Source organism: Xenopus tropicalis, chromosome 7 (genome assembly GCF_000004195.4).
Source record: "Xenopus tropicalis strain Nigerian chromosome 7, UCB_Xtro_10.0, whole genome shotgun sequence".
Lineage (NCBI taxonomy): Eukaryota > Metazoa > Chordata > Amphibia > Anura > Pipidae > Xenopus > Xenopus tropicalis.
In genome coordinates, this window is record NC_030683.2 from 4,502,768 (window position 1) to 4,521,008 (window position 18,241).

General features: G+C 45.3%; 1 protein-coding gene across 1 annotated transcript in view; it reads left to right on the top strand.

Moving 5' to 3' along the window:
• atrnl1 (attractin like 1) overlaps nucleotides 1-18,241 on the top strand; it is a 424,206-nt gene that overhangs the window by 237,421 nt on the left and 168,544 nt on the right. Inside the window, exon 26 of the mRNA XM_031905726.1 lies at nucleotides 15,794-15,855. Within this exon, the coding sequence (XP_031761586.1) occupies nucleotides 15,794-15,855 (62 nt within the window). The remainder of the gene's footprint in view (nucleotides 1-15,793; nucleotides 15,856-18,241) is intronic.

Consider the following 18,241-nt stretch of genomic DNA (forward strand, 5'->3'; position numbering starts at 1 on the left):
CATCTACATCCTAATTGGCCAAGGTCATGTCAGTCATGGTCAATACATTGATGCTTTTGGTCTTCTTGGTCTCAACTTCGTCTTATGCTCCACCAGTCTTAGTTAATGCCGTAGACTTTAATTCTCTCCAGTCTTTATTGCAGCTCAGTCCAGACTTGGAATTAGGTTGCCTAATTGTACAATCTATATCAGTCATGGTCATTACATTGATGATGTTTTTGGTCTTCTTGGTCTCAACTTCATCTTATGCCCATTTGTGCTCCACCAGTCTTAGTCGTTGATGTAGACTTTAATACTCCCCAGTCTTGATTGCAGCTCAGTCCAGACAATCTATATCAGTCATGGTCATTACACTGATGATGTTTTTGGGCTTTTTGGTCTCATCTCATGCCCATTAGTGCTCCACAGCCTTAGTTATTGACGCAGACTTTAACCCCAGCCAAGCTCTGACTTGGAATAAGGAGGCCTAAATATGTACGGCCATATGGTGATGATGCTTTTGGTCTTCTTGGTCTCAACTCTTATGCCCATTACCCAATTCTAGTTGCACTTTAGGAGGCAATGCCAGTAGAACCTTACTTCAAGCTGCTCCTCCCACTTGTCTTTCCCAGGCTTTGACTTTCTCTAAAGCTGGCCATACATGGAAAGATCTGCTTATTTGGTGAGGTTGCCAAACGAGTGGACCTTTCCCCCACTTCCTCAAGGTGGGCATATCGAACTGATCCAATCTTCAGCCCTTGGGCCAAACAATCAGGTCACATTGAAGGGACTACATGAACGTATTAAAGCAATTCTAACCCCAATGGGTTTTTGAAACCTGCCCATTCGTAATTTGGCCAATTCTCAGCCAGATATGGGTAGGCCAGGCCCGTAGAAGGCACCAACTGCCTACTCAGACTGTGTATGGCCACCTAAACTCTTTCATTTGCTCCTTCAGGGTCCTTCACTTTCTCCCAACTTTTCTTTCTCTTTCCGCCCACTCCTCGGAGCCCCCCCACCGGCATATAAATATGTACAGATAAAGTGTTTGTTTAAAGGGCTAATCGACTCTCTTGTTTCACTTTTTGCTGTAGCAATTGTGTTCCTATTTTTATCATTCCATAATCACTTTGCATTGTTATCAGAGAATATCCCTGATTGGTAAGTAGCCTCTTTGCTGAATTCAGATAATCTCGTGGAAACCATACAATCTGCGCATTTTTTGTTGTTTGCGCTTGATCTCCACGCGCTTCCATTTTCCGCTGCTTTTTTAAACTCATGTACGGCATAAATATACATTTCTTCTTATCCCCCCCTTGTTGGGCTGGTCCTATCATAGATATCACATCCTCTCAATTTAGCAAGCTCTTTATTTACCACCCGTCTTTTATCTCATTCTTGTAGGGGTTGGTAATGGCGAGTCTATCGATTGAGATGAAGACTTGACACTACAAAGACTTGGTCAAGAAATAGACCAGAACTTGCTCAGTCGCTGCCATAAGGCAGGGCAGGACTGCTGCTTACAATGGGGGGATCAGATAGGATCTGTGCCACTGTGACAGAATGCTCTGTTATACAGATAGCTAGAATCTCAGCCATAAAGCAGGGCAGGACTGCTGCTTACAATGGGGGGATCAGATAGGATCTGTGCCACTGTGACAGAATGCTCTGTTATACAGATAGCTAGAATCTCAGCCATAAAGCAGGGCAGGACTGCTGCTTACAATGGGGGGGATCAGATAGGATCTGTGCCACTGTGACAGAATGCTCTGTTATACAGATAGCTAGAATCTCAGCCATAAAGCAGGGCAGGACTGCTGCTTACAATGGGGGGATCAGATAGGATCTGTGCCACTGTGACAGAATGCTCTGTTATACAGATAGCTAGAATCTCAGCCATAAAGCAGGGCAGGACTGCTGCTTACAATGGGGGGATCAGATAGGATCTGTGCCACTGTGACAGAATGCTCTGTTATATAGATAGCTAAGAATCTCAGTCCATAAAGCAGGGGTAGGACTGCTGCTGTACAAATGCGGGGGGGGGGGGGGATCAGATAGGATCTGTGCCACTGTGACAGAATGCTCTGTTATACAGATAGCTAGAATCTCAGCCATAAAGCAGGGCAGGACTGCTGCTACAGATGGGGGGGATAGGAATCTGTGCCACTCGTGACAGAATGCTCTGTTTATACAGATAGCTAGAATCTCAGCCCATAAAGCAGGGCAGGACTGCCTGCTTACAATGGGCGGGGGATAGGATCTGTGCCACTGTGACAGAATGCTCTGTTTATCACAGATAGCTAGAATCTCAGCCATAAAGCAGGGCAGGACTGCTGCTTACAATGGGGGGGGGGGATAGGATCTGTGCCACTGTGACAGAATGCTCTGTTATACAGATAGCTAGAATCTCAGCCATAAAGCAGGCAGGACTGCTGCTTACAATGGGGGGGGGGGGGGGATAGGATCTGTGCCACTGTGACAGAATGCTCTGTTATACAGATAGCTAGAATCTCAGCCATAAAGCAGGGCAGGACTGCTGCTTACAATGGGGGGGGGGGGATCAGATAGGATCTGTGCCACTGTGACAGAATGCTCTTTATACAGATAGCTAGAATCTCAGCCATAAAGCAGGGCAGGACTGCTGCTTACAATGGGGGGATCAGATAGGATCTGTGCCACTGTGACAGAATGCTCTGTTATACAGATAGCTAGAATCTCAGCCATAAAGCAGGGCAGGACTGCTGCTTACAATGGGGGGATCAGATAGGATCTGTGCCACTGTGACAGAATGCTCTGTTATACAGATAGCTAGAATCTCAGCCATAAAGCAGGCAGGACTGCTGCTTTGGGGGATCAGATAGGATCTGTGCCACTGTGACAGAATGCTCTGTTATACAGATAGCTAGAATCTCAGCCTTAAAGCAGGCAGGACTGCTGCTTACAATGGGGGGATCAGATAGGATCTGTGCCACTGTGACAGAATGCTCTGTTATACAGATAGCTAGAATATCAGCCATAAAGCAGGGCAGGACTGCTGCTTACAATGGGGGGATCAGATAGGATCTGTGCCACTGTGACAGAATGCTCTGTTATACAGATAGCTAGAATCTCAGCCATAAAGCAGGGCAGGACTGCTGCTTACAATGGGGGGATCAGATAGGATCTGTGCACTGTGACAGAATGCTCTGTTATACAGATAGCTAGAATCTCAGCCATAAAGCAGGGCAGGACTGCTGCTTACAATGGGGGATCAGATAGGATCTGTGCCACTGTGACAGAATGCTCTGTTATACAGATAGCTAGAATCTCAGCCATAAAGCAGGGCAGGACTGCTGCTTACAATGGGGGGGGATCAGATAGGATCTGTGCCACTGTGACAGAATGCTCTGTTATACAGATAGCTAGAATCTCAGCCATAAAGCAGGGCAGGACTGCTGCTTACAATGGGGGGATCATTGTAATCACAAGTCACATTCCATTTTGGTTATGAAAATCATTTCCTCCCTTCCCTGTATATAACTAATTCCATCTTGTCATTTCTGTCCATAGGGGACCTGGCACATATCAGTAGCAGCTTTTTATTATAAGGATATGAATATATTGTTCTTGGACTTTAGCCTGTAAAATAAGTTGATCATTAAGGGGAAATTCTTCAAGCACTTGGGTCCAATTATGAAATTCTTTGTTTGCCAAAAAGCGCGGCGCCGAGACAAAATGACCCGTTTCCTTTGTGATCGGCGGCTTCCCTGGGAGAAGGGAATAAAACACATTTTATTCAAAGAGAACAAGTAACCTTTAACGTGCGCCTTGAATACAATGTCGCAATTTCATTAATTCACTTAGGGAAACGCTGTATCGTCTCTCGGTAATGAAATGGCCGACCGGGAACTCGGAGCTCGCTGTTCGCGTCGGAACGTAAAATTATAATATTATGAACATTCGGAGGCCGCGGGACCCTATCCAAACCCACAGGCAGCGTTTAAATAAGTCAAGCGTGAATATAAAATAACATTGGGCTTGACTTTTTGTTGCCCTGAAATGAAGGCTGATGATTTTTTATTTTATTTCTCACTTTTTTATAATCTGGCTTCTAAAATCCCATAATATCCCTGTTCAAAACTGATTTATTTGCAGAATGCTGATAATTCTCTTTATACACTAACCAAGTGCAGTTATTAGCACCTCCCCAGGGTCCCAAAACCCCCCAAAAGGGAATTACATGCGACTTTCCCAGCTGAGAATGCGCCACTGGCGGTTGTAGCTGCCATTGAAAGGGGCGGGGCATGGTCGGAACGTGGGCACCGCCTATCAGTGCTGCCGTCACAAGGTTCCGTTGAATTACCTGCGAGGTGCAGAGACCATAGGGGTCGTACTATTAGTATTTTACCCTGAAGGTGCAGTTAGGGTTGCCAGCCATCCGGATAGCCCCATTTTCAGAAGGGCTTTCCAGTTTGCCCAAATTTTAAAAACTGGGCTGGACTCTCTGAGATTACATAGTTACATAGTTACATAGTAAGTTAGGTTGAAAAAAGACATACGTCCATCAAGTTCAACCATAATGCCTATATAAAACCTGCCTAACTGCCAGTTGATCCAGAGGAAGGCAAAAACACCATCTGAACCCTCTCTAATTTGCCTCAGAGCTAAGTACCCACCCAGCCCCTCCTTGTACCTATATAATGTATCAGCCTGTACCACTGATTCAGGGGGGGAACCCCACAACTTCCCAGCTCTCCCTGTAACAAACCCTTTCCCAATATTCAAATGGAACCTTCTTTCTTCTAAACACAATGGTAAATAAAGCATTAGAGAGATTATTATATGATCCCCCTATATATTATACATAGTTATCATATACGGTGATTGGCTGATCGCCAAGCCAAGTCATAGCCCCGTGATGACACTGCCCCACTCACATGACATCACTGTCCCGCCTAGTGATGTCACACCCCGCCCCCTGCCCAGAGTTAGAGATGGAAAATGGTGCAACCGTTGTACCCGCTTATAGTAATACTTTGATATTAAAGCTGCCCATACACATTCAGATTTTAGTCTTCTTCCGATGAACGTTCAGAAAGATAAAGATACAGTGAAACTAACCCTGAGAACTGTAAGAAGTTCCCTGCACCAACAGTGGGTATTAATACTAATAGAAGCTCTGGTTCTCAGGGGCTTCTGGGAGATGTAGTTCAACACTTACTGGCCTAGATTCAAGCTTCATTGGGTGGAAGGTGAGGGTAGTGATTGGCGCCATGGGGTGTTGCCGATACCTGCGCATCTCTGGAATCCAATAGCCGACAAATGTTACAGATGTAAAGGTTTGTCAAGGGTTTCATTTCCCTTCCTAAAAATGTCATCCGCCCGGGGAATTCCTGCGCTCTGTCATGTTAGCTGCGTGGAAGGGTAATGTAACCCCACCGCAGCGCTTGTGTCTTGATTGAATGTGCGTGTAAACAAGCAGCCGCCATCTTGGGCCGCCGAGTTCCTCTTACCCCTCGTGGATTGTGTCCCTAAACCTTTTATTTCTATGTATTTTTTTGGGAATTATTCATTTTTATGCTTCAGCATTCCATTTTGAAATTTTAATCATTTAGCCAGTTGCTAGGTTTCAGCTTACCATAGCAACTAAGTAGTGCTATGAATGTCAGACCGAACAGCAAAGGGCCTTAGCAGAAAGATGAGCGATAGAAAGTAATGGAAACAATTCGCGGAGCAGGATTTCTTGGTTGCCGGGGTCAGCGACCTCTGTGCCCAAATAGCGTTTATAAATGTAAGCTGGAAAAAGGCAGAAGAGGAGGGAAAATCATTCATAAAGTACCAAGGGAAACGTTTCCCTTTGAGGCAACTTTGGGCAACTTCGGAAAACCATTCACATTCTTGAGTTGGTTTGTGGCCAAAAAAATCCCTGATCGGAAGGCGGCCATAAACGGGCAGAGTGAAGCTGGCGATTTGGGCCCTTCAGTTAATTCACCAGCTTATCTCCCTGTGTAGGGGGCCTCCCTGACCAACATCTGGCCGAAAATAAGGCAGATCTCGATTGGGCAGGTTTAATTTTCCTGTTGCATTGATGACCGCATTGGCTCGCTGATGCGATCCTCAGTCCGATGGAGCCACTGGCCACCATTTTGATTTGAATTAACCCCATATCACCCACCTTAGGTGAGCATATTGGGAGAAGATCCACTTGTTTGGTGACCTTGCCAAACAGAGTCAGACTGGGTCAGTGGGACACCGGAACAAAACCCGGTGGGCCGTGCTGGTCCATACCCGATCCCAGCTGGCCTCCATCCCCAAATCGTGTCTACTTATGTGCACTCAGGGGCGGATTGGGGCCCCTGCAGGGGGTGTGTGCATGGAGCACGGGCCTCAGCAGGAAGCATGTCCATTCAGCAGGGGGCCCCTGTGGAATCAGCCATTGTGAGCCCGCACACCCCCAGTCTAGTCCGACCCTGTTGCCAAATGAGTGGATCTCTACATGTATGGCCACCTTTAAGGTGTAGATGAGCATATCAGAAGAAGATCCGCTCACTTGGCCACCTTGCCAAACAAGCAGATCTTCTCCTGATATGCCCACCTAAAGGGGGCAATATTGGGCAAATTCGATTGTTTGGCCCTAGGGCTAAATGATCGAATTGAAATGGCAGGCATAGGCACTGTCGTATTGGGGACCACATCAACAAGCCAATGCGCTCCCCAATCTGACGGAAAAATCAAACCTGCCTGATCGAGATGTGCCCAGATGACGGTCGGGGAGGCCCATCGGTGGTGCCCATACACGGGCAGATAAGCTGCCGAATCGGTCTAAAGGACCAATATTGGCAGCTTTAAGACCAACGTAAAATGATTCCCCGCTCCCTTCGTGCCGGCGCCCCAGATATCAGCGCGGTGTTTGCATTCACTCGTTGTCAATCCAGTGATCAGATAATACATGTGATTAGCGAGTGTTAGCCCACTGCCCGACCCGTTCCTGTCATTGCTGGTACGCCCGCTCCCACCGCGCTGCCGTCACACCTGAAACAACAATGGAAGAGCCATTTGTGCAAATGGCTGAATATTCAGGCGGAGAGGTGCCCACGTGGCGCCGGCACAATGCGCTTGGGCGGATGCGTCTCAGAGTGCCGAGATAATGCCGTAATTTCTACCTCTCTGACAAGCGGGTTCATTTCTCGCTTGGGATTGAGAGTGACAGTTGTGCGATTGTTGTACGTGTCGAGTGTGCGGCGCCCTGTCATTTTCTGCCATGTGATTCTAAAGCTTTTATGGAAGGATTTCTCTGTGTGAAGCCATTCAGAGCGCTAACAATGGGGCCCCGGGGTGCAGGGGGAGCGGCCGGGCTGGCAGAGCTTTTAAAGGGGCCATACGCTGATTCCAGCTGCCCATATTGGTCCTTTAGATCCTTTATCTGCCTGTCTATGGGCACTAGCAACAGGCCGCCCCAACTGAAATTGCCCAGATATCCATCGGGCAGGTTTGAATTTTACGTTGAGTCAGGGGCCACATTGGTTAGTTGACATGGTCCCTGAACCGACGCTGCCTATGCCCGCTGTTCTAATTAGATTGGCCCTAGGGCCAAACCATCTAAACAGCGTGATATCGCCCACCCGTAGGGAGAAGATCCGCTCGCTTGGCACCTTTCGGAGGATCTAAGTCAAGGGCCCTCAACATTTTTTACACCTGAGCCACATTCAAATGTAAAAAGAGTTGGGGAACAACACAAGCATGACTAGTGTTTTGGGGGTTCCAAAGAGCTATGATTGGCTATTGGGTTGCCCCTATGTAGACTGGCAGCCTATAGGAGGCTCTGTTTGGCAGGACACCTGGTTTATGTGCAACAAAACATAAAAATAAGCACCTCTATTGGGTTGGTTCCCCTTTAGTTTAACTTTTTGTGTGTTATAGAATGGCCAATTCTAAGCAACTTTTCAGTTGGTCTTCGTTATTTATTATAGTTTTTCAATTATTTGCCTTCTTCCTCAAACTCTTTGCAGCTTTCAAATGGGGGTCACTGACCCCGGCAGCCAAAAACCTATTCATATATCAGTCTCTCACTCAAACCACTCCCTGGTTACTGAAGTAACTTGGACCCTAGCAACCAAATAGCTGCTGAAACTCCAAACTGGGGAGCTGCTAGAGGCCAAGACTAGAATTAATGTGTCAGACACACGGGGTTCTCTTTATCAGATGATACCAATATGATGTAGATGTTGATAATCAGAGACAATTTGCAGTTGGTTTTCATTGTTTATTTTTTGTGGTTTTTCAGTTTTTCTGTTCAGCAGCTCTCCAGTTTGGCATTTCAGCAGCTATCTGGTTGCTAGGGTCTTGCTTACCTGAGCAACCAGGCAGTGGGTTGAAGGAAAGACTGGAATATGAATAGAAGAGGGGCTGAATAGTAAGATAAGTAATAAAAAGTAACAATATTAATGCATTTGTAAGCGCACAAAGCAATCGTTTTGGCTGCTCAGAGACGGAGCAGTTTGCACCCTAAGAGAGGTCCGAGCCGGGAGTAGAGAGACGGAGAGCGCTCACTTGGGCCTGTAGGAGGCGCCACGGGGCTCATACTGCCCATAACTGGGAATATAGTTTGTTTGTACCCGATCCTTTCCTACGATCCGCTTCCCAATGATCTATAATACATTGAATTTGGTGAGAGAGCGGCTTATTAAAACGAGTCACACTGCGCTCTCGTTACCAGCTGCACGGAGCCCGCGGCGCTCTCGCCTCTCTCGCCTGCCTCTCTCTTACTATCACTGATATTTTGGGATGAGACTTGTTAATGAGAAAAGCTGAACTTCATCAAGTAACATCTGTAACGAATTAACCCTCTCAATGCCCAGATTTAACGCAGTCCCTGGCTCTGATAGGTTGAGTCTTATTCTATCGGATTGTTATAGTTACACTTCTTAAAGGGAAACTAAACCCTCGGAATGAATACATAACCAACAGACAGTTTATATTCTGTTACGTGGCCTATTAATGAATCTCCCCAAACTGGAATATATATATCAGTAAATATTGCCCTTTTACATCCTTTCCCTTGAGCCGCCATTTAGTGATGGGCTGTGTGCCCCCTCAGAGATCAGCTGACAGGAAGTGATGCAGCTCTAACTGTAACAGGAAGTAGTGTGTTTTCCTTTAAGCTTTATATGCCCAAACTAATCTCTTCTCATGATAGTGAAACAGTCGCTTAGTAGGGAGCTGGGAGTCGATGAGGCCAGGACCCCCCCTGGTGCCTAATACTCCTGCACCCCCAAACCTTTCTGATTATGATCTGTATCTCACACATAAATCAGTCAGGGACCCCACTGGCCCCCCTATACTCCTGCACCCCCAAACCTTGGGGATAATGATCTGTATCTCACACATATATTGATATTGTACATCAGTCAGGGACCCCACTGGCCCCCCTATACTCCTGCACCCCCAAACCTTGGGGATAATGATCTGTATCTCACACATATATTGTATTGTACATCAGTCAGGGACCCCACTGGCCCCCCTATACTCCTGCACCCCCAAACCTTGGGGATAATGATCTGTATCTCACACATATATTGTTACATCAGTCAGGGACCCCACTGGCCCCCCTATACTCCTGCACCCCCAAACCTTGGGGATAATGATCTGTATCTCACACATATATTGTACATCAGTCAGGGACCCCACTGGCCCCCCTATACTCCTGCACCCCCAAACCTTGGGGATAATGATCTGTATCTCACACATATATTGATATTGTACATCAGTCAGGGACCCCACTGGCCCCCCTATACTCCTGCACCCCCAAACCTTGGGGATAATGATCTGTATCTCACACATATATTGATATTGTACATCAGTCAGGGACCCCACTGGCCCCCCTATACTCCTGCACCCCCAAACCTTGGGGATAATGATCTGTATCTCACACATATATTGTACATCAGTCAGGGACCCCACTGGCCCCCCTATACTCCTGCACCCCCAAACCTTGGGGATAATGATCTGTATCTCACACATATATTGTACATCAGTCAGGGACCCCACTGGCCCCCCTATACTCCTGCACCCCAAACCTTGGGATAATGATCTGTATCTCACACATATATTGATATTGTACATCAGTCAGGGACCCCACTGGCCCCCCTATACTCCTGCACCCCCAAACCTTGGGGATAATGATCTGTATCTCACACATATATTGATATTGTACATCAGTCAGGGACCCCACTGGCCCCTCTATACTCCTGCACCCCCAAACCTTGGGGATAATGATCTGTATCTCACACATATATTGATATTGTACATCAGTCAGGGACCCCACTGGCCCCCCTATACTCCTGCACCCCAAGGAGCCCAAGCTGCAAGATATCTTACTATTTTCTCTTTAAAAGTCTTTAATTGGAGCCTTTGTCTTCAGAACAGATGAACAGATACAAAACATAAAGGTGGGAATTGTCAGGGAAGCAGCGCTGTTGCCCTTTATAGGCTTGTGACCGGTGTGGGACGCTTAGCGCTGTACGAGTTATTGATCCCCAAGCGCTAATTTGGCTTCGCTCATCAGAACAATTCCTTTCCCTCCAAAATAATCAATAAAGAATGTTATTTCTAAGGAAGACACTGCCAGTTGCATAGAAATCTCTTTCCCATCATCTATCTATCTATCTATCTATCTATCTACATTTATAATCTATCAGTTTCAGCAGCACTAACAGGTTCTCACCGGGGGTACCTAATCCTGGTCCTTTGTTCCCTCCAATGGTTTTTGGGGAGTTCTGCCTTGATTGGTCCCTTGTTGCCCCTCTGCCCAATACTCACCTGAGAGGATTCTGCTTCTGGGCCTCTCAGTGACTGCTAATATCCTTATCATTTACAGTAGGGGGTACATTATCCCTTATAATACATGAGTGATACTCAGAGTTCCCTGTATAACTCAGCCTGCAGCCTTGTGCCTTTATATGGGCACAGAACCCCTCAGTGACTGCTAATATCCTTATCATTTACAGTAGGGGGTACATTATCCCTTATAATACATGAGTGATACTCAGAGTTCCCTGTATAACTCAGCCTGCAGCCTTGTGCCTTTATATGGGGGGCACAGAACCCCTCAGTGACTGCTAATATCCTTATCATTTAAAGTAGGGGGTACATTATCCCTTATAATACATGAGTGATACTCAGAGTTCCCTGTATAACTCAGCCTGCAGCCTTGTGCCTTTATATGGGGGGCACAGAACCCCTCAGTGACTGCTAATATCCTTATCATTTACAGTAGGGGGTACAGTATCCCTTATAATACATGAGTGATACTCAGAGTTCCCTGTATAACTCAGCCTGCAGCCTTGTGCCTTTATATGGGGGGCACAGAACCCCTCAGTGACTGCTAATATCCTTATCATTTACAGTAGGGGGTACAGTATCCCTTATAATACATGAGTGATACTCAGAGTTCCCTGTATAACTCAGCCTGCAGCCTTGTGCCTTTATATGGGCACAGAACCCCTCAGTGACTGCTAATATCCTTATCATTTACAGTAGGGGGTACATTACCCCTTATAATACATGAGTGATACTCAGAGTTCCCTGTATAACTCAGCCTGCAGCCTTGTGCCTTTATATGGGCACAGAACCCCTCAGTGACTGCTAATATCCTTATCATTTACAGTAGGGGGTACATTATCCCTTATAATACATGAGTGATACTCAGAGTTCCCTGTATAACTCAGCCTGCAGCCTTGTGCCTTTATATGGGGGGCACAGAACCCCTCAGTGACTGCTAATATCCTTATCATTTACAGTAGGGGGTACATTATCCCTTATAATACATGAGAGGAATGGTTGGGGAAGAGCTGTCTCATCAGAGTGCTGCCGTTACCCAGAGAGCGCTGCATTGCGCCCATTGATTTTCACTTCTTTGCTTTTTTTCCCTGTGACATTAATTGTATCAGGAATGTGGGACACGGCTGAAATACACCGACACAGTAAGTGAAAATAATTGCACTGAATCACTACAGACAGCCGCTCCCTGACTAACAGCCTCTTAGCCGCATCGATTGGAGAGGGACCCATCAGAACAAATAATATACGGCCCCCGCAATGGGTTCTGAGTGAAGTCCTGTGAGTGCAGAGCGGGGGGGTATGAGGCAGGATACTGTGCCGGTGGTTCATGGTGGTTTTGGCTGTGCCAACGTGCCGGGCTTTGGTGCTCTATGCCCCGGGCACCGGCCTATGTGCCAGCCTAGGAGCCAAGAGTTCTGTGGCCAATTGAGTCAATTAAGCCCAAGTGGCCTTAGTAATGTTTTTTTGTATGTTTATTTTTTTAATTATTTGCCTTCATCTGCTGCAGGTTTCCAATGAAGGTCACTGACCCCGGCAGCCAAACCCTATTGCTCTGTGAGGCTCCAGTTTTATTGTTATTGTTACTTTACTTACTTATCTTCCTATCTAGCCCCTCCCCTATTCATATTTCATTCTCTCATTCAAACCACTCTGGTTGCTATGGTAACTTGGACCCTAGCAACCAGATAACAGCTAACATTCCCAACTAAAGAGCTGCTGAACAAAAAGCAAAACAACTAAAAACTAATTATAAAAAATAAAGACCAATTGCAAAATTTCCCAGAATAATACTCTCTACATCATACTAGAAGTTAACTCAAAGGTGAACAATCCTTTTAAGGCTGCAGGGGTTGTTTTGTGATCCTCGTGGTAATGGGGGGGGGGGTGCAAATACTAAGTACAGGAGGCAGAAGGGGATCTGGTAGTTTAATTGAACAAGTTATTTATATATGGGGAGTAAATGAGAAAGGTACCGAGGTCAGTAGTTGTGATGAAGATTGATAGGCAGGAAAAGAGTGGGTTCGGGTTGCCCCCCAGGCCTGCCGGGGCGGGCTTACACGTGCATAACGTGTGTCTGTGTGCGATACTGACATAAAGTGTTAAACTGACAGAGAATAAACTGACAGAGAAGTGAATCATACAGACACACGGAAGCCAATGTTAGCTCATACAAATCAAATGGAAATGACATGTAGGGATGCAACATAATGTTTATATGAATTAGGCCCACTCTTCCGACATTCCCATTGATTTCCAGTTTATAGTGCGTTTTGTCTATAAGCAACCGGCAAATATTGTACATCAAGGGGTGTGTATCAGCGGCTTTATAGCTCTTCTGCTGCACTCCATAGGCCACTTGTGTTAGGCCTCTCTGCCAGGTAAGGATAATGTTATATGCACCATGCCTATGTATTATACTGTGTGTATAGGATATGGGGGTTACGCCGTGCCTATATATTATACAGTTACTGTGTGTATAGGATATGGGGGTTACACCGTGCCTATATATTATACAGTTACTGTGTGTATAGGGTATGGGGGTTACACCGTGCCTATATATTATACAGTTACTGTGTGTATAGGATATGGGGGTTACGCCGTGCCTATATATTATACAGTTACTGTGTGTATAGGATATGGGGGTTACACCGTGCCTATATATTATACAGTTACTGTGTGTATAGGGTATGGGGTTACGCCGTGCCTATATATTATACAGTTACTGTGTGTATAGGATATGGGGGTTACACCGTGCCTATATATTATACAGTTACTGTGTGTATAGTATGGGGTTAGCCGTGCTATATTATACATTACTGTGTATAGGATGGGGGTTACGCCGTGCCTATATATTATACAGTTACTGTGTGTATAGGATATGGGGGTTACGCCGTGCCTATATATTATACAGTTACTGTGTGTATAGGATATGGGGGTTACGCCGTGCCTATATATTATACAGTTACTGTGTGTATAGGATATGGGGGTTACACCGTGCCTATATATTATACAGTTACTGTGTGTATAGGATATGGGGGTTACGCCGTGCCTATATATTATACAGTTACTGTGTGTATAGGATATGGGGGTTACACCGTGCCTATATATTATACAGTTACTGTGTGTATAGGATATGGGGTTACACTGTGCCTATATATTATACAGTTACTGTGTGTATAGGATATGGGGTTACACCGTGCTATATTATACAGTTACTGTGTGTATAGGATTGGGGGTTACGCCTATATATTATACAGTTACTGTGTGTATAGGATATGGGGGTTACACTGTGCCTATATATTATACAGTTACTGTGTGTATAGGATATGGGGGTTACACTGTGCCTATATATTATACAGTTACTGTTGTGTATAGGATATGGGGGTTACACTGTGCCTATATATTATACAGTTACTGTGTGTATAGGATATGGGGGTTACACGTGCCTATATATTATACAGTTACTGTGTGTATAGGATATGGGGGTTACACTGTGCCTATATATTATACAGTTACTGTGTGTATAGGATATGGGGGTTACACTGTGCCTATATATTATACAGTTACTGTGTGTATAGGATATGGGGTTACACCGTGCCTATATATTATACAGTTACTGTGTGTATAGGATATGGGGGTTACACTGTGCCTATATATTATACAGTTACTGTGTGTATAGGATATGGGGGTTACACTGTGCCTATATATTATACAGTTACTGTGTGTATAGGATATGGGGGTACGGCTATATATTATACAGTTACTTGTGTATAGGATATGGGGGGTTACCTGCCTATATTTATACAGTTACTGTGTGTATAGGATATGGGGTTACACTGTGCCTATATATTATCAGTTACTGTGTGTATAGGATATGGGGGTTACACTGTGCCTATATATTATACAGTTACTGTGTGTATAGGATATGGGGGTTACACTGTGCCTATATATTATACAGTTACTGTGTGTATAGGATATGGGGTTACACTGTGCCTATATATTATACAGTTACTGTGTGTATAGGATATGGGGGTTACACTGTGCCTATTATATTATACAGTTACTGTGTGTATAGGATATGGGGGTTACGCACGTGCCTATATATTATACAGTTACTGTGTGGTATAGGATATGGGGGTTACACTGTGCCTATATATTATACAGTTACTGTGTGTATAGGAATGGGGGTTACACCGTGCCTATATATTATACAGTTACTGTGTGTATAGGATATGGGGTTACACTGTGCCTATATATTATACAGTTACTGTGTGTATAGGATATGGGGGTTACACTGTGCCTATATATTATACAGTTACTGTGTGTATAGGATATGGGGGTTTACACCGTGCCTATATATTATACAGTTACTGTGTGTATAGGATATGGGGGTTTACACCGTGCCTATATATTATACAGTTACTGTGTGTATAGGATATGGGGGTTACACCGTGCCTATATATTATACAGTTACTGTGTGTATAGGATATGGGGGTTACACCGTGCCTATATATTATACAGTTACTGTGTGTATAGGATATGGGGTTACACCGTGCCTATATATTATACAGTTACTGTGTGTATAGGATATGGGGGTTACACCGTGCCTATATATTATACAGTTACTGTGTGTATAGGATATGGGGGTTACACTGTGCCTATATATTATACAGTTACTGTGTGTATAGGATATGGGGGTTACACCGTGCCTATATATTATACAGTTACTGTGTGTATAGGATATGGGGGTTACACTGTGCCTATATATTATACAGTTACTGTGTGTATAGGATATGGGGGTTACACTGTGCCTATATATTATACAGTTACTGTGTGTATAGGATATGGGGGTTACACCGTGCCTATATATTATACAGTTACTGTGTGTATAGGATATGGGGGTTACACTGTGCCTATATATTATACAGTTACTGTGTGTATAGGATATGGGGGTTACACTGTATATACTCAGTTTAGATATCTCATTGTTTTTCAGATCGCTTTCTCTCAGCACAATACCATCATGGATCTGGTTCAGTTCTTTGTCACTTTCTTTAGGTAAGTCCGTACTTACACACTGATAACTTTATTACTAGTGAATATGGTTAATGAATGTATATTTCTTTGAATGACTTTTCTCACATTTTATTTTTGGGTTTGTATCCCCTTTAAAGCCCCCGGAATAGCCCCATGCCCATAGAAGCGCTCGGCTTTGCTCGGATTCAGAGCAGAAAGTTTTTGTGCAAATGAAAGTATTTTAGTTGGAAGAAATCTCTTTGTACTTAGGGAGACGAGCGGCTAAAGGGCAGATGGAGCGACAGAGAGGGGCGCGATGAATAAAACATTCCGCCATCAGGCCGAGGTGGTAATTAGACTGCCCCAAGGTTCCCCCGCTGCCCACTTCTCATTAATAACCCCGGCAGTGACCTTTGCAAGTGAAGTCTCAGTCCTCTGTGGCAAAAGAAAATTGTGTCTCTTCCATTGACAGGAACTGCTGCTGCCCTAGCGCTATTTGTACAGCGAACGGGGGCAAATACAGGGGAGAGTATGAATGTGTAATATACTACTATATTATACTGTAATATACACGAGCCTGGATATTCTTAGAAATGATTCTTAGTGATGTCATTAGTTATACTCAATACTCACCAATAGCAATATCATTTCCCAACCCATTAAACCTTGGGTGTGTATATATACATAGAGAGAGAGAAAATACAGAAGAGCCTTGAATATCCTGTAAATTATATCCGTATGATGTCATCGGTTATAATCGGTGCTTAGTGATGTCATTTTGGTCATGTGACTCACCCCCTGTTTTAAAATATAAGGATATTTGAAGTCACCTCAGAGTTCCCTGACCTCAGCCTTCGGCCTCGTGCTTTTTTATGGTCATGGAACTCATTGGCAACTTATAATATCCCTATAATATCCCTAGCAGCAGGAGATACAGAGAGTTTGTGACTAGGTTAGTACTGGGGGGAGATTGGATTCACTTACCCAGGGGAGGTTCCTGCCTGATCATGGGAAAGAGAGCAGCCCAGGAGCAAGAAGTTCCCCAATGAGTCCTGTGGTGGAGACTGGATTCTCTTACCCAGGGGAGGTTCCTGCCTGATCATGGGAAAGAGAGCAGCCCAGGAGCAAGAAGTTCCCCAATGAGTCCTGTGGTGGAGACTGGATTCTCTTACCCAGGGGAGGTTCCTGCCTGATCATGGGAAAGAGAGCAGCCCAGGAGCAAGAAGTTCCCCAATGAGTCCTGTGGTGGAGACTGGATTCTCTTACCCAGGGGAGGTTCCTGCCTGACCATGGGAAAGAGAGCAGCCCAGGAGCAAGAAGTTCCCCAATGAGTCCTGTGGTGGAGACTGGATTCTCTTACCCAGGGGAGGTTCCTGCCTGACCATGGGGAAAGAGAGCAGCCCAGGAGCAGGAAGTTCCTCAGTGAGTCCTGTGGTAGAGACTGATTTTCTTACCCAGGGGAGCTTGTTGTCTGACCATGGGAAAGAGAGCAGCCCAGGAGCAAGAAGTTCCCAAGTGGGTCCTGTGGTGAAGACAGGATTCTCTTACTCGGGTAGAGGTTCTTGCCTGATCATGGGAGAGAGAGCAGCCCAGGAGCAGGAAGTTCCTCAGTGAGTCCTGTGGTGGAGACTGGATTCTCTTACCCAGGGGAGCTTGTTGTCTGACCATGGGAAAGAGAGCAGCCCAGGAGCAAGAAGTTCCCAAGTGGGTCCTGTGGTGGAGACTGGATTCACTTACCCAAGGAGAGGTTCCTGCCTGATCATGGGAAAGAGAGCAGCTTAGGAGCAGGAGGTACAAAGAATCAGAGCTCTGTGCCTGTTAGTATTGGGTGGGAGGTTCCCATTGGACCAGGGGTAAGAGAGCAGCCAAGAAGCAAGAAAGACGTATAGATTGGATGGGGAGAGATTGGTTCCACTTGCAAGGTGGATGTGCATAGCGAGGTTAATGCCGATATTAATAATACCCCCCCTTTCCCACTGCGATGTTTGAACAAGAAACTAAGACTCAGTAGAACGTTATTCTGCACTGGATATAAAATATTCCATGTTCATTTGAGGAAAAGATGTTGAATAGTTAAACATTTAGTAAGGCAGGACTAAGGACAAAGCGCGCAGTGGGAATCGCCGCAAATACGTATAACGCTCTGCGATGGGTTTCAGCCCGACCCTCCCGGGGAAGCAGATTTATACTGTGAGTTTAGCTGAGGACAATTGGAATTCTATGGAGCACATAGCGACTCAGTAACATATCCCGGGCAGCTATTAGAGGCCTCATTGAATCCGCACAATGGTAGGGATATAATCGCAGTGCTTTCTGCGCAGTCGTTCCTTTATGATCCATCGACAGGGAAATCTGTATTAATCAACTCCGAGACTGATGTGCCGAGCGCCGAGACTGATGTGCCGAGCTCCGAGACTGATGTGCCGAG